At 48.7% G+C, this 24,131-nt stretch overlaps 2 protein-coding genes across 9 annotated transcripts in view; both read left to right on the top strand.

Moving 5' to 3' along the window:
* ANXA6 (annexin A6) overlaps positions 1-3,952 on the top strand; it is a 48,819-nt gene extending 44,867 nt beyond the window's left edge. For both annotated transcript variants that reach the window (XM_004453470.5, XM_004453471.5), the window contains 2 exons: positions 1,228-1,350; positions 3,161-3,952. In XM_004453470.5, the coding sequence (XP_004453527.1) occupies positions 1,228-1,350; positions 3,161-3,220 (183 nt within the window). In that variant the 3' untranslated portion in view covers positions 3,221-3,952. The remainder of the gene's footprint in view (positions 1-1,227; positions 1,351-3,160) is intronic.
* A 12,730-nt stretch (positions 3,953-16,682) lies between these two features.
* TNIP1 (TNFAIP3 interacting protein 1) overlaps positions 16,683-24,131 on the top strand; it is a 53,862-nt gene continuing 46,413 nt past the window's right edge. For 2 of the 7 annotated variants that reach the window (XM_071210790.1, XM_071210789.1), the window contains exons 1-2: positions 16,683-16,939; positions 17,096-17,172. In XM_071210790.1, coding sequence (XP_071066891.1) covers positions 16,698-16,939; positions 17,096-17,172 — 319 coding nt within the window. In that variant the 5' untranslated portion in view covers positions 16,683-16,697. Of the gene's footprint in view, positions 16,940-17,087; positions 17,173-22,281; positions 22,693-24,131 lie in introns of those variants that run through there. The other 5 variants (XM_071210793.1, XM_058281045.2, XM_058281047.2 and 2 more) reach the window with 4 other exon arrangements.

Here is a 24,131-nt window from a genome sequence, read left to right as displayed (position 1 = left end):
GCAAGGATAGAGGGCGCTGTGCCCACCCATTTGAGACGTATCAGCCTCTGCCCTGTGCCTGGCTCGGGGCAGTGGTCCTCAGCAGGGGGCACTTTCCCTCTGGGAACATGTGGCAATGCCTGGACACGTTTCGGTTATCAACTTGGGGTGGGGATAGACTAGGAGAGGCTGCTGAACACTCTGTAATGCACAGGACAGCTGCCCGTAGCCAATAATTACCTGGCCCCAAATACCGAGGCTGGGAAACACTGCTCTGGGGACACAGGGCTGTTCCAGCAGGTGACACCATGTTTCTTGGATACATGTTGCAAAAGGTAGCAGGTGCTCGGCTCTGGGACTAGCCGTGCTCTCGCTAACCCACCGTGGCGCTGATGACAGCACAGCATCATGAGTGTAGTGAGCTCCACTGGGCTGTATGCTTGAAAGTGGTTAAACGGGGAAATGTCATGTATACACATGACCACAATAAAAATTTTTCAAAAACAACGCAGAGCTGCTACAGCACAAAGGATGAACCCTAATGTAAACTATGGCCTTTGATTAATAATATAATAGTATTAGTCATCAGTTGTAACAAATGTACCACACTAATGCAAGATGTTAATAATAGGGGAAACTGTGTGCAGGAGCGTGGGTAGGAGGGTATATGGGAACTCTGTACTTTCTGCATAATTTTTCTCTACACCTACGGCTGCTCTAAAAAAATTAAGTCTATTAAAATAGAAAGAAAAAACCACATGGGCCACCCTCTCAGCCTCGTACCTGGAGTCCTGGCTGCTGGCCGAGCCTGGGTGGCTGTAGGTGGGAATGGCTGTTGGTGGGCAGCACTTTATAGAGCACCCACCACGGGCTGAGCCCTGGGAGGGTGCTGTGTCTCCCCGACTGCCGTTGGCCCTCATGGCTGTCCTTCGAGGGAATGGTGGTGTTCTCATTCTCTAAAAGAGGAAACTGGGGCCCAGGTAGGCTGAACACCTGCGCAGGTGAGCATGGCTCCTGGGAGGTGCTCTGGCTCCCCAGTGCTCCTGGCTCTCTGCTCCCTGAGGGTGGGACTGGCCCCTGTCGTGCCTCCGCAGGGCCCTTTCTGCCTGCCTGTCTGGGTCGCCCTAGGCACAGGGGCGTTTGGGTCAGGACCAGTTGTGGGAGACAGAGGCAGAATGAGCCACCCTGGCTGGTGGGCACCGATGTGTCCTGTCTGACCTGGCTCTATGTGACCCGCTGCTCCACCAGGGCGCCGGCACGGATGAGAAGACCCTCACGAGGATCATGGTCTCCCGGAGCGAGATCGACCTGCTCAACATCCGGCGGGAGTTCATTGAGAAATACGACAAGTCTCTGCACCAAGCCATTGAGGTACTGGAGGGAACCTACAGTTGGAAGCCTTTTTCATTCCCGGGCTCTTTCTAAACCTCTTACCTCTTAGAACAGCCAGGATATTCCCAGATGATAGGAGACCTGTCTCATTGTTTATACCAAAGTAAATTCCACATGGCTCAAAGATTTAAACCTAACATTTGCAACTACACAAGAGACTAGTAGAAAACTGTATAAAGAATTCCACATTAAAGGACATGAATATACACTTCACAGAAAAACAAATACAAGTGTTCTTTTTTAACGACAACAAAAATACATAGCCTCATTCATAATTACGGACATACAAATTAAAACAACATCCCTTTTTTGGCATTTTAAACCAACTTTATTGTGGTATAATTTAGATACCATAAAATTCCCCAGTTTTAAAGTGTACAATTCAATAGTTTTTAGTAAAATTTCTGAGTCGTGCCATCATCACCACAATTCAGTGTGAGAACATTTCCATCATCTCAGTAAGATTTCTTGGGCCTGGTTCCTGTTCCCACTGCAGCCCCAGGCAACCATTAATCTACTTTTTGTCTCTGTAGATCTGTCTTTTCTGGATATCTCATATCACTGGCATCATACATTATGTGGTCTTTTGTGTCTGACTTCTTTCACTTTTATGGATCCCATTTTTTGGCCTATGAGATTGGCCAAGATCTTCAAGTCTGATCTCATACTTGCTTGGCAAGAGGGTGGGGAAACAGGTCTACACATAGTTGGTGGAAATGTAAATTAGCAGCACACCTTTAAAGGTGATTTGGCAATTTAAAATGTGCACAATTTTTACTTAGTAATTCTACTTGTAAGAATCTTACTGATATAGATATCCTAGAGATATTGCCGTACATGTTCCCATAGGCTTGTAAGAGAATATTTTTGCCACCATTGTTTGTAGTAGTAAAAGGTTAAAAACTCTCCATGTATAACTGATTAAATTAGTCATGATACATCCATATGCTGGAAAACTTAAAACAGCCATGAAAAAGCATAAGCAGATCTAGATGCTAATTTGAAATCTCTTCTAGGTCAAAACAGTACAGTCTAGAATAGTGTGAATGCTCTGTGTCCATCTGGTAGAAAATGAACATTATATGCACACACACGCTTGTATATGCACAGAATATCACTGGGAAGCTGTGTCAGAAACTAGTCATCGTGGGTAACTCTTGATTTGGGAAACTAGGGGCTGGAGATGGAAGGGAGACTTTCCATTGCATAATCTTCCCTTTGAATGGTTTATCATACGGAGCCCCTGTGGTACAAGAGACAGCGTGCCACGTGGGAGCAGGTTTGGCCTCCCAGCCCTGCTGCATGGAAATTCCTAGCAAGGGCCCAAAATGTGCACCTAGTAAGTGCTCAGTAATGTTCAGATAAGGGATCGCGTGACAGTGTGGTGAGGGCCAGGGGTACTAGCAGAGTGCAAGGGAAATAAGGGAGGTGAGAGTTAACTCCACTCCGGCAGCCTGGAGGGCAAAACTGCCTCAAGGCAGGATTTAGGGGTGGTACAGAAGGCAGGCCGGGCAGGGAGAATGGAAGTCCAGGGGCAGAGGGGGAGAGAGGAACCAGTGCTCCCAGAAGGAAGGTGGGGGGGTGACACTAAAGGGCTCCCGGGACCAGATCACAAAGGCCCTGGATGCCAGGCTGAGAACGTGGGCATTTTCCCGAGGCTCATGGGAAACCAGTCACATCCCGTGGCCTTTGTGTGCCGTGTTGGCCCCCGATGGGCAGCTGAGAGGTGGGGGCACTGGGGCTGTGCAGATGGTTTTCACTGATTTTGTTTTTTCTCTGCTCCCGCCAGGGCGAAACCTCTGGAGACTTCCTGAAGGCCTTGCTGGTTCTGTGTGGCGGCAAGGATTAGGGCCACTGGCACTGACGGGCCCTTCTGCTGAGAAATGGTCAGCAGCACCCAGCACCCAGCACCATGGCCAAGCCTGGCTGCTTGTGCTCCAGAGACTAAGGAAGGGGCAGGGTTGGGGGGAGGGGGTTAGGGTGGGACTGTCATCTTCAAGGGGACTTAAGATAGGCTCCCACCCCACGGGCCACTGAGGGTCTGGCACAGCCACCTTGTTTGAATGGCTGAAGAACTATAGCCATAAATCGCATCCACCTCTATTCCCATCTGCCTCCTCAGCCCTTTCCCAGCATCTGTCCCTAGCCATAGCCTCTGCCCTGGTTTGGGCTTTGTCAAATCCAAAAACATACTGAGCCTCTCTCTGTTCAAGGAGTGGTGTGTGTGCTTTGAACTGTGGAGTGTGGTGGCAGGTGCCAACTGAGCGTGCTGGGGGAGGGGAGTAAACACCTTCAAGCAAACTGACAAACCCACCCTGCCCTCATTTCACCACCCATCTCAGTCCAGGTGGTTGTGCCATAGCAGTGGACCAGTCAAGATACCTGGGATCCAGTTTCGTATCTGCCACACATTTGCTTTCTGACCTCAGGCCAGTCCCTTCCCCTCCCTGAATCTGTTCTCTTAGAGAATTAGACTAAAAGCTCTTGGCTTTCCCTTCCAACTTTGACATTCTCGTATGTGCCTTCAACTCAGTCCCTTTTACCCTTCTCTTAAAGAAAAATAAAACACACAAACACAGAAGCACGGATTTCAGTAAGGGACTGTGTCTTCTACCTAGATACCTGCAGCTTGGGTTTTCTCCATTGTAGTGTGAACTTGTTAAATCTGCCGCAGGAGTTATGTCTTTAAATTCCCAGCTGTTTCCTGGGAAACAGTGTGTGAGAACCCAGCTTGAATGGAGGCTGGGAGGCTGGGCCTGCCCTTCTCTGGGCCTTGGGTTTCCTTTCCTTTTCTCTAGTTGCCGGGACATTTCTCTGTGTGCTCCTTATCCATTACAATGAAACCCAAGCTTCCTCTTTTTGTACTCTTCAAGGACACCAGATGCAATGGTAATCTGTAATCTGGGGAGGTTTGGGTAATGTTTCCACTTCAGGAAGTTCACTGATAAGCAAGTAGGCTCAACTGCAGTTTCCTCGTCTTCCTTCCCCTCCCCCCCCCATGCTGCTGGTCTGTGATTGGATCTAAAATTGTCAGTGACCTTGAGAATGAGGATGCTTGCTGGCTACAGGGCCCGCTCCCCACCTGGCTGATGAGACCGCTTTATCGTAGTTGGGTGACATTCACTTCCGCAGCTGGGAAGGGAGCACTGCGCAGGAAGTTGGGAGACTTGATGGGCCTGGTCTTGCTCCCTTCCTTGCTGTGTCTTGCTCCCTTCCTTACCCTCACTGAGCCTCAGATTCTCCATTTGTACATTTGGGGTTGGACCCAATGATTTTGAAGTCTTCTCTTGACACAATGAGTCTGAAACTAAGAAAATTCACTTTGTCCTATCTTCTCCACTTCCTTCCCTCCACCAGGCTGTGAGCCCAAACCCTCTGAGGGTCAGCTGAGATGTTTCGTGGGTATTTTCCCAAATTAACTTTACTGTTACTGAAGATAAATAGACAAAATGGGTTAGAGCTTTGGAGTTAGACCTTAGCCACTAATTGTTTGACCAAGAGCACATTAACTTTTTTTTTAAGTCTTGGCTGCCTTGTGAAACTGGGCTCCCAGTTCGACTTACCTCATAGCCATGTAGGTAAGAATGAGATGAAGCAAGAAGTTCTCAGCACAATGCCAGGACTAGAATGTGGCTTGGAGTCAACTTTTGACATCACCTACCCTAAAAAACCTGAGAGATGGATCCCAAGATGGTTTCGGAACTTGGGTTTAAAGAAGTCAGTCAGCTACAGATCACAGAGGCATCCGAAGTCAAAAATGGACATGCCTTAAGAGAATGCTGGGCTAGGTGGAATGAAACGATCGATGGATTCTGAAGGGATGGAAAGGGGGGTGGCTACTGCTTGAGACCAAGGGGGACACACAAGCAGAGCCCTAGAAACTGACATGGTAATAATAGCTAAGTCGAGCACTTGCAAGACCCTGATCTGAGCCCCCCATGTGCATTTTTCACTTAATTTTCAATAAGGTGGATCCCATCCTGGGACTGGTCAACAGTAGGCAGGAGATCCTGAGTTTGTGGCATGAGGTAGATGATGGTATTAGAACTGTGAGTTGGTGTTCAGATTATTCTGATCTTGAATGCTAGGATTTTATTTTCCAACTCAAGGGGAACCTTTGGAGGTTCTTGGGCAGGGAAGACATGCACCTAAAGATGCATTTAAGAAAGATGTATGGGGAAGCAGATGTGGCTTAAGTGATAAGCTTCCACCTACCACATGGGAGGACCTGGGTTCTATCCCTGGGGCCTCCTGGTGAAAAAGAACAGAATGCAGGCCCACATGGCAAGCAAGTGCCCACGTGGTGAGCCAGTAACCCCTGCAAGTGAGTCACAGCAAGATGATGATGCATCAAAAGAGAGACAAGGGGAGAGTGAAGCACAGCAGAAGCTAGAAACTGAGGTGGAGCAATTGGCAGGGAACCTCTCTCCCCATCAGATGTCTCCAGGATCAAATCCCAGTGAATCCTAGAGGAGAGCAAATGCGAAGACAGCACAGCAAAAACAACAGGGCAGGATGGGGGGAATGAGGGAGGAGGGATAAATAAATCTTTTGAAGTATGGAGGAAGGGTAGCCAGTTGGGAGGCCAGTGTAATGATCCCCTGAAGAAGCAGATGCTTGCAAAACCAACTGCATTTTCTTGAAAGTGTAGTAGAGGAAGGGATAGTTAATATTTTGAATCCAAGGCAACCCATTCGTTCATTTGCACATGAGACTTATACCTACTGAATGGCTCTGATGTTCCATGTCCTATGCTAGGTACTAAAGATGAGAAGACCACGTTCATGTTGGTCCTAATCTAAGATGCTTCCATTTGAGTGTCCCTCCCATGCAGCCCTCTTCAAAACACCAGTAAATGACTCCAGAGTTTGTTTCTGTGGCCGAAGTTCAACGGGGAGAAGTGGCAGGGTTAAAACTAAAGGGAAGAGAAAGCAGAAGCCAAAACTGCACCCCTCAAACTGGGAGAAAAGGAGGGCTGTGATGTCCTGAATGTAGAAGGGGCCTCAGAAATTCTTGCCACCTTCCCTCAGTTACAGACAGAACAGCTATCACTTTTACAGGGAGGAAGTGACTGGTTCAGAGTCACCTAGAAATTAACAACAGAGACACAACTTGGCCCCCTGCACCCCTGGCCTGTGTGCAGTGCATTGCTAACCAGCCAGGGCTGTCTACATTCTTCATTTTTCTCACCCTCTGAGGGTGGGTGTCAGCACCAGTCATCCTCTTGGGCTCCTCATGGCCCCTGCTCTTGCCTTGAGCCATACTCTTCCCTCTTCAGGGTCAACCCTTTTCAGAAGCTCTGGATCTGTAGGAGCCAACTTTGGTTTTTGGGGCTGTGAGGAAAAATCCAAAAGAAGTTGCTGGCTGGAAGGGGGTTGCCCTTCTATCTGAGTGGAAAGCAGCAATTTGGGAATCACCGCTGCCGTATTTCCTACTGGTGGAGTGCAGTGCGGGAACTATTTACTAAAAGCTCCTGCTATTCACTGTGCCTCAGCTTTGCTGCGTGGTAAGTTGCCACAGGAGCAGCTTTGCCTCCGCTGGCATTACTTCCTTTGAGGTAGTGCAAATCTTGCTGATGAGGAAACTGAGGCTTCAAATGGTGAAACAAATTACCCAAACATAGAACGCAACATGGATTGACTGAGCTGGGAATGATCTTAGAGATAATCCAAATCAACTTTCGTGCTTCACGAGTTTGGAAACGGGACCAGAGAACAGGGCTGTGACCCTGGTATTAGCAAGGGCTGGGTCTGGGGCTAGAACCTGGGTCTCCTGATTCCAGGTCCTGCTCTCCCCTCTCCCTATGACACTTCTCCCTCTGCTTCTTGATGGTGGAAGCCAGGCGGAGCTGACATTGGGAAGTAGAAGTGTCAAGTTACCCAACCCTTATTTCAGAACTCTGAAGCGGTAAATCGACCCACAAACTTGCCTCTCCGCTTCCCACCAGACCTCAGGTTTTCCGAGGGAGCCTTCCCTACATTATGGCTGGAGTTATGCAAGTAAATTCTAGTTACATAACCGAGCACTCTACTCAATGATTAGATAATATGGAGTTAGACCTGGTTCAAATTCCAGTCAACCACCTAGAAGTAGACAAGGCTCTTGACTTCTAAATGCCTCAATTTCCTCATCTGTAAAATGGGAATGACAGTGATTTCTGCCTCACAATTTGTTGCGAAAATTAAATAAGGCAGTGCATGTATAACTCTGAGAACACTATCTGGATCATAGTAAGGACTCAATGCCAGCTACTTACTACAATAGACTTGACCCCATTTTTTTTCATTAAAAAAAAATTCTGTTGACGCTTATCATTCATAAACATACAAACAATAACTACACAGCAAAAGCTGTGAACCCGCAAACATGCACAACAACCACACGGCTCCTACACATCACCCCACCACCAACTGTGAAACATTTGCTTGATTCTATTTTATAGAAGAGAAAACAGGCTCAGAGAGAGGAATTCTCAATAGCTTCTGTTAGTTACTGAGTTCTTACGCAATGGCCCTTATCTCCAGAGAGCTAAGTAGGTGAAGGGTATGTTAAAAATTTCAACCAGCGAAGCAGATGTGACTCAAGCAGATGTGACCAGGGCAGTGTGGCTCCTGCCTACCACATGAGCAGTCCTGAGTTCTGTTCCCAGTGCCTGCTAAAGAAGATGAGCCAAGATCTCAATCTGATGTTACAGGCTGGCGCAGTAAGCTGATGCAACAAAGAGACACAAGGAGGAAAACACAAGGGACAACAAAGCAGGAAGCAGAGGTGGCTCAAGCGATTAGGTGCCTCCCTTCCACATGGGAGGTCCCTGGTTTGGTTCCAGTGCCTCCTAAAAAGAAGATGAACACACAATGAATAGACACAGCAAGCACAAACAATGAGGGAGGGGGAAGAAATAAATCTACAATCTTAAAAAATTTTTTTTTCAACCAAGCACAGTAGCAAGGACATGCCAAGTATGGAGACCACCGATGAACCACAGAAGACTTGAGAAGGGCTACCTGGAAAGGGGGGCATTTGAGGGACACCTTGAAAGGGAAGTGGATTTGGCTCAACTGACAGAGCATCCACCTACCACATGGGAAGTCCAGGGTTCAATCCAGGGCCTCCTGACACGTGTGGTGAGCTGGCCCACATGCAGTGATGATGCACGCAAGGAGTGCTGTGCCACACAGAGGTGTCCCCCACATAGAGGAGCCCCACGCACAAGGAGTTTGCCCTGTAAGGAGAGCTGCCCCATACGAAAAAAGTACAGGCTGCCCAGAAGTGGTGCCGCACACACAGAGAGCTGACACAGCAAGATGGCGCAACAAAAAGAGACACAGATTCCCAGTGCCGCTGATAAGGATAGAAGTGGACACAAGAAGAACACACAGCAAATGGACACAGAGAGCAGACAACTGGGGGGGGGGGGGAGAAATAAATAAAAATCTTTTTGAAAAAAGAGAGACTCAACAGTAAAAAATACTGAAGGAGATAGAGAAATCTAGTCAGAGATGGCAGCTTGAACAAAGGCAGAGATGGGCAAGTGGAGGCGAGGGGGACTTGTCCCAGGGGCCCGAGCCCCTCAGCCAGCGTGTGAGGAGGCCCGTCTGGGAAGGGCGTGCAGAGTGCTGGGTCTAGGCGAGGGACTGTGAGCTTGAGCTGCCAGGCACGAGGAGTAGCATGACTCGAGATGAGATGGCCATTCTAAAAGGCGGCTCTGGGGGCCAGCGTGGAGCAGACAGCCCGCAGCTGGGAGACCAGGTGGCAGACTTGCAGTTATTCCCCAGAGGTGGAGGGCTGAGGGCACGAGCCCTGGACGAGGAAGAAAAGATGGGAAAGACAGGAAAGGCATTAGGGAGCAAGAAATCAAGGGAATGGGCCCTGGCCTGCTATGGGGAGTGAGAGAAGGGGAGGTAGGTGTCTAGAAGGCATCATTACCTGGCAACCCAGAGGCAGGAAGTGCTTTTAAAAGCAGGGCATGACTCCAAATCATACAGCAACCAACTTCCAATCCTTCTTCATATTTATATTGCCATTCTCCATCCCTCCCACCTTATTCTTCCTCCAGACCCCCACTCTTAGAATCAAAATTTATGGAAATGTCCTAAAAAAAAAAAAAAAAAAGCAGGATATGAGGCCACAGGTCATCCCACCGCCTTCCTCTCATCTACATAAAAACAACTGAAGTCCCAAGATTCACCTGGGAATGGGCCCTACCCTAGGCCCAGCTGTTCTAGAAGTTTCCAGACAATGCATTTCCTTCTGTGGAATTGTTCCACTCCTTTCTCTAACCACCCCCATCTGACTTCTTCCATCCTGCCTACTGTGCTGCCAGCTGCAGCCACAACCCCTTCTCCAGCCACCCCACCAGGGCAGCCATGGACGTGACCTGGAGATAGCAATGGGCAGGATTGAGAAGGCTGGATGGAGAAGCAGGGAAGGCCGGGCATCAACACAGGGATCCCAAGCAAGCCTATACTGGGCCAGCAATTTCCATCCCCGCTTCCCACATGTGTGCTGTCCATGCAAAGCCCATAAATACTAATCACACAGAATTCTAAATCACTGCCAGCCACACCCAGAATCAGAAACACACGGCTGGTCATACAAAGACACACATGCTGCTGGTAATGCACACCCAGAAACACACATTGTTGACCTCATAGAGAAAAACAAAATACTAGGCCCACAAAGACAATATTGAATGCAAATACACTGTGGTAACCAGCAGAAATAGAGACGCTGTCCATATATATAACTGGCCACAAAGGAAATGCCTCGCACAAGAACCCAAACCTGCTCTTCATGCATGCTCACTGGGGCATGTACACACTCAGGCTTTCCTTGGCATATAGTCTTAGTGGGCAGCTCACAACTCCAGAAGTCAGGGTCCTGCCTGTTCCTGAGTAAGTTATTTGACAGAAGAAACAACCAGGCACTACTAAGGAGAAACCTTGCCCGGTTTGAGCTCTGGTCCTCTTTGCCATCCTGCTCTAGGGAGATAAACAGCTCCCTGGAGAGCCTTAGGGATGGGGCAGAGTGGCCAAGGAAGGCTTCCTGGAGGTGGTAGTACTCCAGGTGAGTGAAATTTAAAGAGGCAGCAAGAGAGAAATATTCTCCTTCAAAAGCATCCATCTTATTCCATCCACTTTTCCAGGAGTGTTCTAGAAACTGGCAGTAAAGGGGCTAACAGTGCTAGCTGCCATACCCTCTCCAATTGGGCCGTGGGAAACCAGGGTGATGGGATTTGCTCGAGGAGACTCAGAGTCACTACTTTCCCAATGGCTTTTAGCTGTTCCTAGGATAAGAATCCCCTGCTGAGATGGAAACCTAAAATGAAACCTTTCTAGACTTCAGGTCTTACCACTATCACCCTCATGAGAAGCAGCAGCAGAACCATCACTAAATCCATCATCATCATCATTGCCTCTCCCTGAGGCCGGGTCTCCCCTTGGGGTTGGAATGTACTGCTATCTCTTGGGCAATTCAGCTTTCCCTCACTGGGCCACAGGTTCCCAGTTCACCTACCTTGGAGGATGTTTTAGGGACAGAATGAGATTAAGCATTTAAAGAGTCTGACTCGTTGCTTGGCACTCTTCTTGGTCTCTACCCACTAGATGCCAGCTCTATTCTTCCTCCCTTCCCTGTCTTCCCCAGTGTCCTCTTTCCTCTTGTCCCTATCCCATCCCGGGGTCCAGGTTAATTGGAGTGCAATATTTGCATAGACATGAGACCTCACCCAGGGAAATTCCCCTGGTGACCAGGCTTCCTTTCTGAGGTCAGACCGCGTCATCAGACACTGCTCCTTCCGCTCGAGCTCGCCCCAGCCACCGCTGGCTTCAGCTCCTGTCATCTGTGCCCATCCAGGCTCACACATTTAGTCCCATCCTTTGAGGTTGGGCTCTGTCGAGGAATGTGAGGGAATGGAGGGTGAGCTAGGGACCTGGAGTAAGACAGCGAAGTGATACATAACTGAGGAGAGGAAAAGGCAGCCAGCAGGAAGTGGACAGGAAACCTGGAGAGTAATGCTAGCTCAGGCAGCGACTCCCTACCTGACCTTGAGCACATGCCCACCTCTCCCTGGGCCTTAGTTTCCCCTTCCCACTAGTGAGGGGGTTGTCAAGTTCACCTCTAAGCTTTGTTCTCGCTCTGATGTGTTGAGAAGCCACTTCCTTTTTCAGTACAGTCTTGCAACATTTGTCCTTGGATCCTCTTCCTTTGAAAAAAGTCTTGCAACATACCACTCTGCATCTGCTTCCTTGGAAAGCACAATTTTGCAAAATGCATCCCTGAATCCCACTTTTTAAATGCTGACAGGATCTCATACCTCTTCTTCTCATAGTGACTTACTTTAATTTTTCCTCTCACATCCACCACCTAAAATGTTCTGTGCTCCACAGAAAATGGGATTTGTTTGGAGAGAATTTTTTAGAAATTCTAAGATTTGTTGTCCTCATGGTCTCTGCCCCTGATTCTGAGAAAGCATCTTCCTTGGTTCAAAAAGGGAAACAGGTGGGGACTATGGTGACCCAAGCACAATGAAATCCTGGGACCACCTGCTTCAGAACTATCGCACCCTAAAATCACATGGGAGTCTTTAAAAAATACCAATGTCCAGTTCACACTTTCTGGATATTCTGATTTGATTAGTCTGGGGCAGGTCTTAGGCATCTTAATTTTTAAAAAGCTCCCCAGGTGACTCTGCTATGCAGTGGGGACTGAGAGCTGCCAGTCTAAGGCCCCACCCCAGACCAAATGGATTAGATTATTCTAGTGGGCACTAAAGTTGGCAAACCCCTAGCCTATAATACTAGAGATGAAATTATCCTAACGGATGCCCCTTTTATGCACATGGCTATTCCCATTTTTACAGAGCTGGCAAAAAGATGGATCCCCTTTCACAAAAAGGGAAAGTGAGGAACAGAGAAAGATAATTACTGCTGAGATCACACACTGAGTCAGGGACAGCTGGGCACCTGGCACCTAGCAGGTGCTTATGGACTCAAAGGGCTTGGGGAAAATACCTATCCATTCATTCACAGTTGCAAAATGTTGCTTCCCACTCTTCATTTACAGGGATGTCCACACGTATTAACAAAACAAGGGGGGGTATCTTGTGGATTCCAGGCCTATGTTACTAATTAGTCAAATCTTCCTCAAGACATGTTTTCCACTGTCCCTACTTCTCTGCCCAGTTTGAATACATCATTTTCAGCTTCAAAAACATTCATTAGTGGAAATAAAGCCTTCCATGGCCCCTATTGCTAACAGAATGAATGAGACACTTTTTAGCTGATTATTAATGACTCCCTAAAGCCTGTCTCCAATCTCTCTTCCCGATCTCACCTCTCACTGCGTGTATCTCCGGAATCCTATGCTCTTCCCAACCTCAGGGACATTGTATACTTTTGCCACACTTGATGTGGTTCTAGCATATCATCCTATAATGCATTTTTCCTTCCCTTCTTCCCTTCCACAAGCATCTGTTGAATACTTACTGTGTGCTAGGCTTGGGGAGATAGTAAAGATCAAAGAAGAAATAATTCCTAGCCACATGGAGCTCATTCACTGGCACAGGACTTTGGCTCTATTGACATTTCAGGACAGATCTGTCCTATGTATTTGGTATGGTTAGCAGTATCCTTAGTCTCTACCCACTGGAAGCCATTAGCACCCTATCCACCTCCCAGTTGTATTAATAATAACCAAAATGTCTCCCGATATTGCCAGATGTCTCCTGGGCAGCAATATTGCCCCCACTTGGGAACTGCTGCTCTAACTGGATAGACAGACATTAAACCACCTGATTAATAATAATTTTATTACAGTTGCAGTAAAAGAGTAAAAGAGGAGGCCTTGAAAGTGCAGAACAAGGTACCTGCCATAGGTTGAGGGAAGCAGAAGGGGTGAGAGAAGATCAGAAAAACTTTTTTCTTTTTTTTTTTAAGAGGTGCTGGAGATTGAATCCAAGACCTCATACATGCAAAGCAGGTGCTCAGCCACTGAGTTGCACACACTCTGTCAAACTTTCCAGAGTGGGCACATTTAAGTTAAGGCCTTATAAAAATTTGTCCTAAGGGCAATGACCAGCTAATGAAAGGAGGCAGATCTGAGCTTTAGATAAGCCAGGGCAGAGGACAAGGCAATGTGCCACCAATGATGTAGGGAGCTCCTCATCGTTGGAAGTATATCAGCAGAACTTGGGTGACCACTTGTTGATGGGGAGGACATGCTGGTTCTGGCTGGGCTGTGGAACCTGCGGACACCTGAAAAGCGATGATTCTATGACCTCTTCTAGCTGCCTGCCCTCATGGTTCAGAGAAGAAGGTAACTTTACTGGTTTGAGTGGGACTTTGCAAAAGTCATGAATTTGATGTTTGGTAACCCAGAGAAGGACAAGCATCCTTGTTACCTTTCGCTGCTTCATGGTGGTAGTACTCCTTGGCTCCTACATACAAGCAGGTAATTCTCACTTGAGAGTTGAAAGACCCAGCTTTGGGAGGTTGGGATTCTCAAACTCTACTGAATACCAGGGCCACCTGGGAGCTTGTTAAAGATGTAGCTCCTAGGGCCCCACCTCACTCCCCAAAAGTCTGATTTTCTAGGTCTATGAGGGGCCCTGCAGAGTCCTGAGGCTAGGTTCTAATTCTCTGCCCTGGGGGAGCTTTGAACAAAATTGGTGAATCAGGAAACCCATGGAGTGAAATTCATTCATTCACTAAATAATTCTTGCATGACCATCGTGATCTTGGCCCAATGCTGTGCCCCCAAAATCAATAGCAAGACCAGCGATATCAGGGTGGGAGAGGTGGGGCTGGATAACTAAGTATTAAAGGGGTGGTCCTTTGAAAGTTTCCCTATGTGTATCCAAATTTCACCCATCTTTTGAGGTTCAGTGTGGGCTTAGGACTCAGCTCCTCCAGGTAAGCCCTAGAGACATCACCTGAGTTTGACCTCTAGCTGTGCCACTTATTAGTGCGCAACTTAAGCCACTAGGAGCCTCAGTCTCCTCAGTTGTAAAATAACAGTACCAGTCTCCTGGGGTTCTTATAAGCAATGCATGAAACCATGCACTGAAGAGCACTTAGTACTGTGCCCGGCACCTGGTAAAGCACAAATATTAGTTTATGTGTTATTTTTTTCCTGACCACCTTGGCCTGCCATGATTTCTCCTTTTGAAATTTTCGACTTTCTTACCATGTCAGAATGGAAGGTCCCTCAGTGACCATCTAGTCTGATTCCCTCATATTACAGAAGAGAAAGCTGAGGACCAGAGAAGGGAAGGGACTTGCCAAGGGTCACACAGCAGATCCAAGACTCAAACTCAGCTCTTCTGATGCCCAGTCCAGGGGCTTCTCCTTCCTAGGTATCTATTGCATGGCCTGGGCAGGGAAGACAATTCTAGGGAATCTGTAGCTGGAAGAGGGTAGAGGTGGGAGAAAAGGCGAGGTCAGAGGATTGCTCTTGGATTTCAGTAGGGAAATCTGGGAGCTCATCTTTCCCTAGGATGTACAAGTTAAGTATTCCTAAGTGAAGACTGCAGATCATTTTGATTCTGTTCCTTGAACCTCCTTAGCCCTTCAAGTTTCCTCCACAATTTATGACTCCCTGAGCTCACAGATGACCTATGATTTCATGGCCACCAGAGAGAAACTATCATGTATAGAGAGAATATCACAATCCTGGACTGTCGGGGTTGAATTACATGTGATATTGATGAGGAATCACATGTAATCCGTTTCCTCAGGTCATTTCGTAAATTTCACAGAAAGCGCCGGCTGACCCCAGGGGCTGATCCCAGGCCACCAGGAGGCTTCATGAAGGGAACTAGGAACCAGGTCTCTCTACCCAACACTGAGTCCTGCCACCACCCCAATTCCTGTTTCTGAGCTTTTGGGGAGGGGACTGAGGGACGCCCTAGGACTTGGTATCGGAGGGCAGAGAGGGTAGCATGCCCACTACGTACTTTTACTCCCTGTGAGAAAAGGGTCCATGTACAGGGTTTCATCCTCTGTCTCCAGTCTAGTCCACAGGTGTGTGCCATTCATCCAATAGAACTTTCTACAGTGACAGAAATATCTGTGCAGTCCAATACCGTGCCTCCCACCACATGTGGCTACCGAGCACTTGAAAAAGTGGCCCGTGTGACTGAGGGACTGAATGTTGTGTGAGAAAAGCACTGGATGAGGAGTCAGGAAGTCCCTGCCTTTACTCACTTGGTAAGTCACTTCCCTGTCTGGCCGTCACTTCCTCATCTATAAAGTGAGGCCACTGGGCCAGGTAATCTGGCTAGCATTCCCGGTGTAATCCAGACCTGAAGGTGCAAAAGTAGGTGACGAGTGGATTTACTGGAAGCCCCCGTGGCCCTCCCCAGACTGAAAGTGGCCCCTTATGACCTGGCCCTGCTTATTTCTCCAGGCAAAAACCTGTTACTTCCCCATCAGAGTGAACAACTTTCAGTTCCCTGAAGTTGCTCTCTCTTCTCTTTGCATACGCTATTCCATTTGCTGTGAACACCTTTCCTTAGGCTCTTGCTTGGCTCCCTTCAGGCCTCAGCTGAGGTGTTACTCCCTCCAGGAAGACTTCATGGATCCCGGAATCTGACACGAAGCCTCCTGTGGCCTCCAGTATTCTCCTGTCAAAACGTATCCCTTTACCATCCATTTACCTACAGCCCCCAGAGCGATGCTGTCCAATAGAACTTTCTGCGATGCTGGAAATGTTCTGTGCAGTCCAGTGTGGCAGCCACATGTGGCTACTGAGCACTTGCAATGTGGCTAGTGCTACTGAGGAACTGAATGGAGTTTTATTTAATTTAATTAAATTATATTCAAATAGTCACATGTGGCTACTTGGCTCTGGAATTAGACAATGCAGCTCAGTCTGTGAGCTCTGAGAGGGCAGGAAGTGGGTTTGATGTGTCCATTCCTAAATCTTCAGTGGTCTATAATTGTTGCTGTAAAAAGAAGGAACTCTGGGAACCAGGGATGGTCAATAAAAGCCAGCTTAACGAGATGGCCCACTCTCCATCCCCTTCCCAGGCATCTTTTCAAAGGATAAGGAACCTCAGTCCGTAGTTCACAAGGGACCTCTGCAAACCAACAAATGTCTTTTAATTACCATTTCAAGAGGCAGAACTCCTCAGCTGCGTCTTGCAGCATGGGGTCGCGGAGGCTCAGGATGGGAAGCAGCCTGTCCTGGGGGCCCAGCTGCTAAATAAATGCAGAGCTGGGCCTCCTCCACATCCGAGTGAGACCCAGCACAGAGGGCGGGCGTTAGGGCTTCCTTCCCTGTGGAGGTAAAGTGGAAACAGACGGGAGAGGAGTAAGGCCTGCAGGATGTGGGCTGGGCAGCTGGAGCAACCTCCTGGGGGGCCCTGGGGACTGGAATCCCCCACCCTAGGCAAAGGAGGAAATAGAGGTCCTCATAAGGGAGAACCCAGGGAAGGAAGGCCGGTTGTCCCTGCCCCTGTGACACAGTTCCCACCTCAGCCAGGCATCAGCAGGCTTCCAGCTCTTCCCCAGAGCCCCCTCCCCTCCCTGGAATCCACAGGAGTGACAGCCAGTCTGGGAAGCAACAGGTGGGGAACTGACAAAGAAGGGCTCTGTGCTCCGCCAGGGGGGGCGGGATGGGGCCTCAGCTGGGCCTTGTGGGGCTGCCTGGCGGCTGGCTCCTCCATGGCGGGGAATTCCCCTCCTGCCTAAAAGTCAGCCCAGCCCAGCCCTCCTTCCTGCAGAAGCACAGAGAGCAGAGGAGCCTTCACAGCGGCAGCCCCTGCTGCACACACCCTGGCCTTCTCCTGCCCTTCCCCAGGTGAGTGACCCAGACTGGGGAATGGGCCAGGATATCAAGACGGGCCCTGATGCGGGGCGGGGGGGAAGGGGGGGGGTGTCCCGAGGCCATGAGACCCTCCCAGCTCTGTGCCAAGAGCCACCTGGCCTCCCCTGTCCCTGCCCAGCTTGCTCTTCCCCCACCCAGGTCTTGGGCTCTGGGCCTCTATCTGCTTGCCTGGCCCCATTCTCTTTCTTCTCTCCCTTCATCTCTTGTTTCCTTTTCCTGCTCTTCTCTTCTTGCCCCACCTTCTCAACCAGTCTTTTTCTCTCCTGTTGTTGCTGGTTTTCCAAAGGAAAAGAAGAGAAGGACCTATTTCTGTCTTATCCTTCTCCTAAGAAAAGAAAATAAGTCCACAAGTGTGACATGGTGGTGTGTTTGTGTGTGTGTGAGAAAGTATATGTTTGTGAGTATGTCGGATAGATCATCATGTATATGTGCATGTCCGTGTGAGTTTGTCTGTCTGCAAGTGCATTTATGTGGCTGAGTGGGGCATTATGTTAATGTGTGTGTGCCTGTGTGTGTGGGACTTTTCAGGGATGGGAGTGTGTTGGGTGCTTTAGAAGTGGAAACCTAGATAGGAAAGGATCAGGAGGGCTCCACTCTGCCCACCCGGGGAACATGATGGAAGGCTGGGACCCTCCTAACTCCTGGAGCAAATGGATCTCTCGAGTGCGCTCCCTCCTGCTTTACTTCTAGGGCTGGTGGCTGAACATTTACTAGCGAGCCCAGGGCCCTGGAAGTAGGCAAAAGGCTGGCAGAAGTGGCAGCACAGCTGCCTCTTTGATCACAAACAGTCCAGATTTTCCAAAGCTGGTCAGAGGCCCAGCCCAGGGAAGTCCCTGGCTAGGAGGGGTGAGGAGGAGAAGCCAAGTCTGACAGTGGCTTCTGGGCTGGGGAAGAATGCAGGGAGGGTCAGGAGGGGCTGGAAGAGGAGAGCTTGGGAGAGGACTCCTGGAGGAGGTGGGTGGGGCTGAGAGAGGATTTCTCCCAGAGCCATGTTAGGGCTACCCAGGATTAGGAAATGCTCTCATTCCATTGGGATTGCCTCCTTGAGGGGCTGGGTTGGGCCTAGTAACCCCTTCCTACCTCCCTAAGGATGACAGGGGGCAGGCAAGCTTGGATCTAATCTAAACCCAGATCCAGGCCTGTCACCCTGACCTGGGGATAAGGGAGAGCAGAGGGAGAGAAGCTGGAGTAGGGGAGGCCCAGGGCTCCCAGGACCTGTGGGAGGGGCCTGGCTAGGCCACGTAGGCCAGAGGCTGGGAATTTCCCCCACTGTCACTTTGCTGTTTCCTCCCCTCCAGCGGTGCTCTGGAAACCGTGGAGTATTGGGCAGGCCCACGGATACAGGGAAAGAGTTGGGATGGAGAAAGAGAAAAACAGGAAAGACCCTGGAGAAAAAAAGTTTGGGAGAAATGCCTTCTAGACCTGGCTCCTCTAAGAACACTCTGTGAGGTCTGGGGCAATCTGTTCCACAGCCATATGGGCCTCAGGGTCCTTGTTGGAAAAAGGAAATACACAATCCCTCCCCACCTCATAGGGTTGATGATCAGAACGATCATAGCTGCCATTCACTAGCCTTTGCTGTACTCTAGGCCCTGTGGCATTTAATTCTCACTACCCTGTGAATTAGGCTCTTGTAGATCCTTCATGTTATTGATGAGGAAACTGAGGCACAGAATGGTCACAAGGTGTACGTGGCATGGCTAGCTTTTAAACACAGGTCTGTCTGACTCCAGCGCCCATGCCTTTAACTCCCTGTGTGACAGGTCTCTTGTGCCAAAGGATTGTTTATCTTAGCATTGTACCCATGCCCTCATGCAGTTATCTGGAGTGTGGGAAGAGAGAACTAAAAATGCCTTCTCAAGCTGAGGGAGGGAAGCTGACACCATGCACTCTGTTCACTTATTTACTTCTTACAAAACATACCATGACTTCCTGGTATAATTTCAGCAATACCATGTGTTTGACATGCATTATCTCAATTAATTATCACCCCTATCTCTTTCATATACATACACACCCAACACCAAAAAGCACCTAGAATCTACTCTAGGGATTTACATTTTTGAGAATGCCTCAGGCTATGGAGAGTGGGCCTGGGTCTAAGGAAGGGACCCAGGATTGTTATTTTCCTAGTTCTTTGACGGGCTCACTCTATGTTTCATTCACCTCTAGCTAAGGCCCCAATTTAAAATTTCTCCAAATGGAACAAGGCTTGTGTATGTTTGATTTAGAAGCTTCATTTCCCTGTCAGTGGGGTGTGTGGAAATATCCTTGTTCTTGGAGCCCCAGGTATTTATCATGAACTCTCTGTTAAGACCAGCAACTCTTTAGCCCCTTCTGGCCCTCTGATTCCATCCCTGCAAGGAAAAGCCTGCCTTTGATCTTTTCGAAGGACCCTTTCAGAACTGACATTCAGAATTCTCCCTCTTGTTAGTTGGCAAGATCTAGAGCATTATGCTCAAGAAGGTCAAGAATTTTAGAGCCTAGTTCCTCTTGCTCCATAAATACTATCTTTTCATGTTTTTTTTTTATGCTGTGTATACCCTTCTTCTGGCACTTAGTCTAGAGCTAACTCAGTATTTCGTTTTGTTTTTTAAAATTTCCTTCAAATGTAGAGTCAGGTCTGATTTTGGAGCAGCCTTGGTAGAGGTGGTGAGGGAGTGGCCCAGAGGAGATTGGGAATTTGCATACTTTAAAACAAAACAAAATAAAACATAGGCAGTTTATTCTCCTCCCCTGTGGGGCTTTGCGAGCTGCTTGTCATCACTCTGGAAGAGCAAGAGATTCCCAGCTGCCTGAGTCACTCAGCTGCCAATGTCAGGCCCAGCTGCTTGACTTGGAAACCCCCTTCCAGGCCTAAGGGTGGTGGGGGTGCTAGGCTAGGGGCTGTCTCCCACCTCTAAAAGCCCCAGGGTCTAGGGTTCCATAGGGGAAATGGATGGTGGGGGTAGAACCTGGGAAGGTGGCAATCCTGGGTTTAACGGTGAAGTCCTCTCCAGAGCATACAACCACTGAACATCATTTCTCGAGTGCCTGCCACATGCCAAAACTTGGGCCTTACTTGCATTATCTCATTTAATTTTCATCTCCATTTTTCAGAGAGGAACCTGGGGTTTAAGGAGGTCACTTGGGTAGTAAGTGGATGAACAGGGCTTGGAACCCCATTAGATCCATAACCTGTGTTCATAATGACTGTGATGAATTTCTGTAAGAAAGGGAGAAAAACCATGATAATTTACAGACAACATAGTGCAATGGAAAGAGCACCCAGGACCTTGGTTCCAATCCTGGCTGTGTCACTCACCGTGTGTTCCTAGGACAAGTCCTTTTCTATGTTGATGCTCCAGTTCACCCACCTATCAAATAGGGGTATGTGCTCAATGGTCTACATGACCTCTAACATGGTGCCATATTCTGATATCAAACCAAGACTTAAAAGGATGGAAGGGGTGGGGGCGGTCATGGTTCTGAAGAGATGAGTTTTCACACAAATTGAGACTGTTAAGAAAAATTACTCAAAACTAAGAAATCAGCCAAAAAAGATGACTGTGTGACCTTTTAAAGTAATGCTAGAGCATTATCTAACAAGCCCACTTAGGAGTCATCTGACACTCTGGGGAATGAAACTGTTTGCCCAGCTCTCTAGGGTCAGACATTTCACAAACAGCTGAAATAGTGTGGAAACAAAATGCAAATAATTGGAGACCCTTCATCCTAAAAATAAATTCAGTATTGGTGGGTAGGGGTTGGGTTGGGATCAGGAAGAAAGCATTTCATCAAGAGGCAAATTGGGAAATAGAAAAAGAAGAGGAAGATAACTGACATTTGGGGACCTAATGGGTAGAGATGATGATGAGTGACAGCAACTGGGTGAACCCAATCCAATGCCTATCTCCTGGTCTCCTGTCCCCTTGGGGACTGACACCATGGGCTTTGTCTGGTGTTTGCATATCTTCCTTCAGAATCTGGGTAGATGAGCTCTTATTTTCACAATTAAAGTGAACTAGAATTAATGTTGCTTGGAGACTTTGATAACATCTTTGAAATAACTGAAGGCACCCCCAGGATGTTACAAAGCCTGAAAGGAGAATCCCTGGTTCAGGCATGTGCTTAGGTAGGTGCTGGTAAATGTGTGTGTGTGTTTGGGGGTGTGGGGGGGAGGGGGAGTGTTCATCACAGTCAGGTTGATTGTCAGGTCTCCCCTTCTGTAAAATGAGGACATGTACAAAATACTCCCCAAATTCTTTCCAAGGACAAGGGCCTGTCAATAACTAATTTTTCAACAGTTCCAGTGAAATGGGTCGTTTCATAAGTCAAATTTGCCCAGTTTAAACAGCTGTCCTTTATTCTAAGTTATGTCCTTACATTTTTTGAAATTAAAACTTTTTCTCCTCCCTTTCTTTCCTTCTTCCTTCCTCCCTTATCTTTCTTTTAGATAAAATGATAGGATACATATATATACACATTTTTATATGTATATGCAGTGTTCTCAATCTCAAAGTAAATTACTGTTCCTCACGGATCTGTTAAATTCCACAGACTGTTGGGATCCCCTAACCACATATATTTTAGGTAGGGTAAAAAGCAAGTTCTGGCTTTGCTCATTTAAATCTTAACTCAAACACAAATGAGGTTACCTAATCTCTCTGTGGCTCACGTATTAACTTATTTGTCGTAAAATGGAAATAAAAGCCACCTAACTGTGGTGGTGGTGCGAATTAAAGAAGGTGATGCATGCAAAGCACTTACAGTAAGTGGAGCAGTAAGTACGCAAAAAAAAAAAAAAAAAAAAAAAGTTATCAGTAACAAGCTTCCTCAAGTGTCCTTTCAACTCGGAATTTTGCTGGGCCCTGCTAAGACTCTAGAGGACCCCGGCCGGGGCTCTGGGACCCTGAGCTCTAGTTTAGCTCCAGATGCTTAAGTAACTTCTGGCAAGTCTCCTTCCCGCCCTGGCCTGTGTCGCTCTTGGTCCAAGGAGGGTGGAGTTGGGTGGTCTCTGCTGCTCGTCTTCGTTCTCAAATTCGGGCTTTCCAGGTGGCCCCAGGCCGCGCTCTGGGGCCAGGGGTCGGGGACTTCCGGTGCGGGGAGTGCCGCGAGAGGCCCTCCGGGCCCCGGCTGCGGCGCTGGAGGAGGGGAGGCCAAGGCCCTCGAGGGACCAGCCTGCGGGATGAGGTACCCGGCAGCCTCCACGCCAATCTCCCGGCCCCCCAAAACCTCCGGCGGTCGCGAATTACCTCCCTCCGCCCCACTCCGGCTGCCGAGGTGCCTCCCAAGGAAAGCGGCGCGATTGGGCGAGCGGGCTGTCAATCAGCCGGGACTTTCCCAGGGGTGGAGCGGCCAGGCCCCTGGCACTTCCTAGTGCCCGGCCGCGTCCCTCGGCCGCGACCCGGGACTCCCAGGGTTGCTGCGGAGCCAGTCCCTAGTCCGGCCGCTTTCCCGTCCCTGGACCTGGGGCTGGGCGCGGACAGCGGGGCCTCCCATCCCACCCCCCAGGTAAGCCGGCTGGGCCGGGGCGGGGATAGAGATGGAGGAAGGGAATCCGGGACGGAGACGTCCAGAGCCCCGGCAGTGGCCGCGCTGGGGGCGGGGAGCGCCGGCCAGAGGGAGGTGGGCTGGGCCGCGAGGCTCAGGGTCGCGGGGAGCCTGACTGGGCTGCGTGGGAAATTCCTGCCCCGCGCGGGAGGTGTCGGGGTCGCGCGTGCGCACGGCCTGGGCGAGCGCTTCTGGGATCCCGTGGAGGCTGTGCGCGGTGGGCAGAGCCTCAGGGCGGACGAGTGCTGCGATGGCTGTGTGTTTGCTGACGGGAGACTAGTTGCACACACGGCCTCAGCGCATACAGTTTTGTATAAAGTTTTGGAAGCGGCGGGTACATATAACGATGAGGAATATAATTATAACTCTTAGCACTTTGCAAGTGCTGATCTAAACGCCTTACGTGTTTTAAACTCATTAATTGCCACGTCGGTCCTTAAAAAAGTATTATCACCCCCCATTTTACAATTTAGGAAAACCAGGGACTTGGGGATTAGGGTCACACAGCTAGTGAGGATTTAAACCAGGCATTGGCTCCACAGGCCCTGCTCTGTACTCTTTCTGTGGAACATACTTTGCACACTGTTGGAGAAATGTGTGTGCGTATTCAGGGTAGATGTGCAGTGAATTTCCAGGAGTGATTTTTTGGAATGGAGTTTCTACATATAGGTGAGTTTTCCACTGTAGGACATTGGTGTGCTTGTGTGAGTATTTGTGTGTGTGATTGCGTGTGTGGCAGTGATTGTATTGTACATTCATTAATTGTGTGTTTGGGAGTGAGTGGGAATTTTGGGTCACCAGGTGAAAGATTGCATATGGGGACTTTTGTGGATACAGAAAAATGAGCAGAGTCCATCCACGTCCCACCACAGAATGACAGTGCAGGGAACTCTGTGAATTCCTGAGGCATCATTTTTATTTCATGGTCTGTTCAAAATGGGATTTAATCAGCACTTACTCATTTTCCAAACAATGGGGTGTAGTAGAGTGAAATTCAGCATCTGATGAGGTCAGAAAAGGGGACTCTCAGAATTTTATTTTTCAATCCTTAACAATGGCTATTGTTTGAGGAGCGGGAAATATTTATTACTTCAAACTCCTAGCAACCCAGTGATGTGGTATTGCTAGCCCTGTTTTACAGCAGAGAAAACTGAGGCAGTGACAAAACCAGTAATGGTAATAATAACAGTTTACGTTTATGAACACTTGCCATGTACCATGTACTGTCCTTTACATCCAGGACCTGATTTAATATTCCTGACAACCCTAGGAGGCAGGCACTATTAGTATCCAGGGCTTTCAGGTGAGAAAACAGGGACTCCAAGAAGTTAGGACTTGCCTAAGACTAGTAAGGTTTGAACCCTTGACCCTGGGCTCTTTGCACTGACCAAGGCTGGTGA

This window comes from Dasypus novemcinctus, chromosome 2 (assembly GCF_030445035.2).
Source record: "Dasypus novemcinctus isolate mDasNov1 chromosome 2, mDasNov1.1.hap2, whole genome shotgun sequence".
NCBI classification, from domain to species: domain Eukaryota; kingdom Metazoa; phylum Chordata; class Mammalia; order Cingulata; family Dasypodidae; genus Dasypus; species Dasypus novemcinctus.
This window is presented reverse-complemented; position numbering and strand designations above follow the sequence as displayed.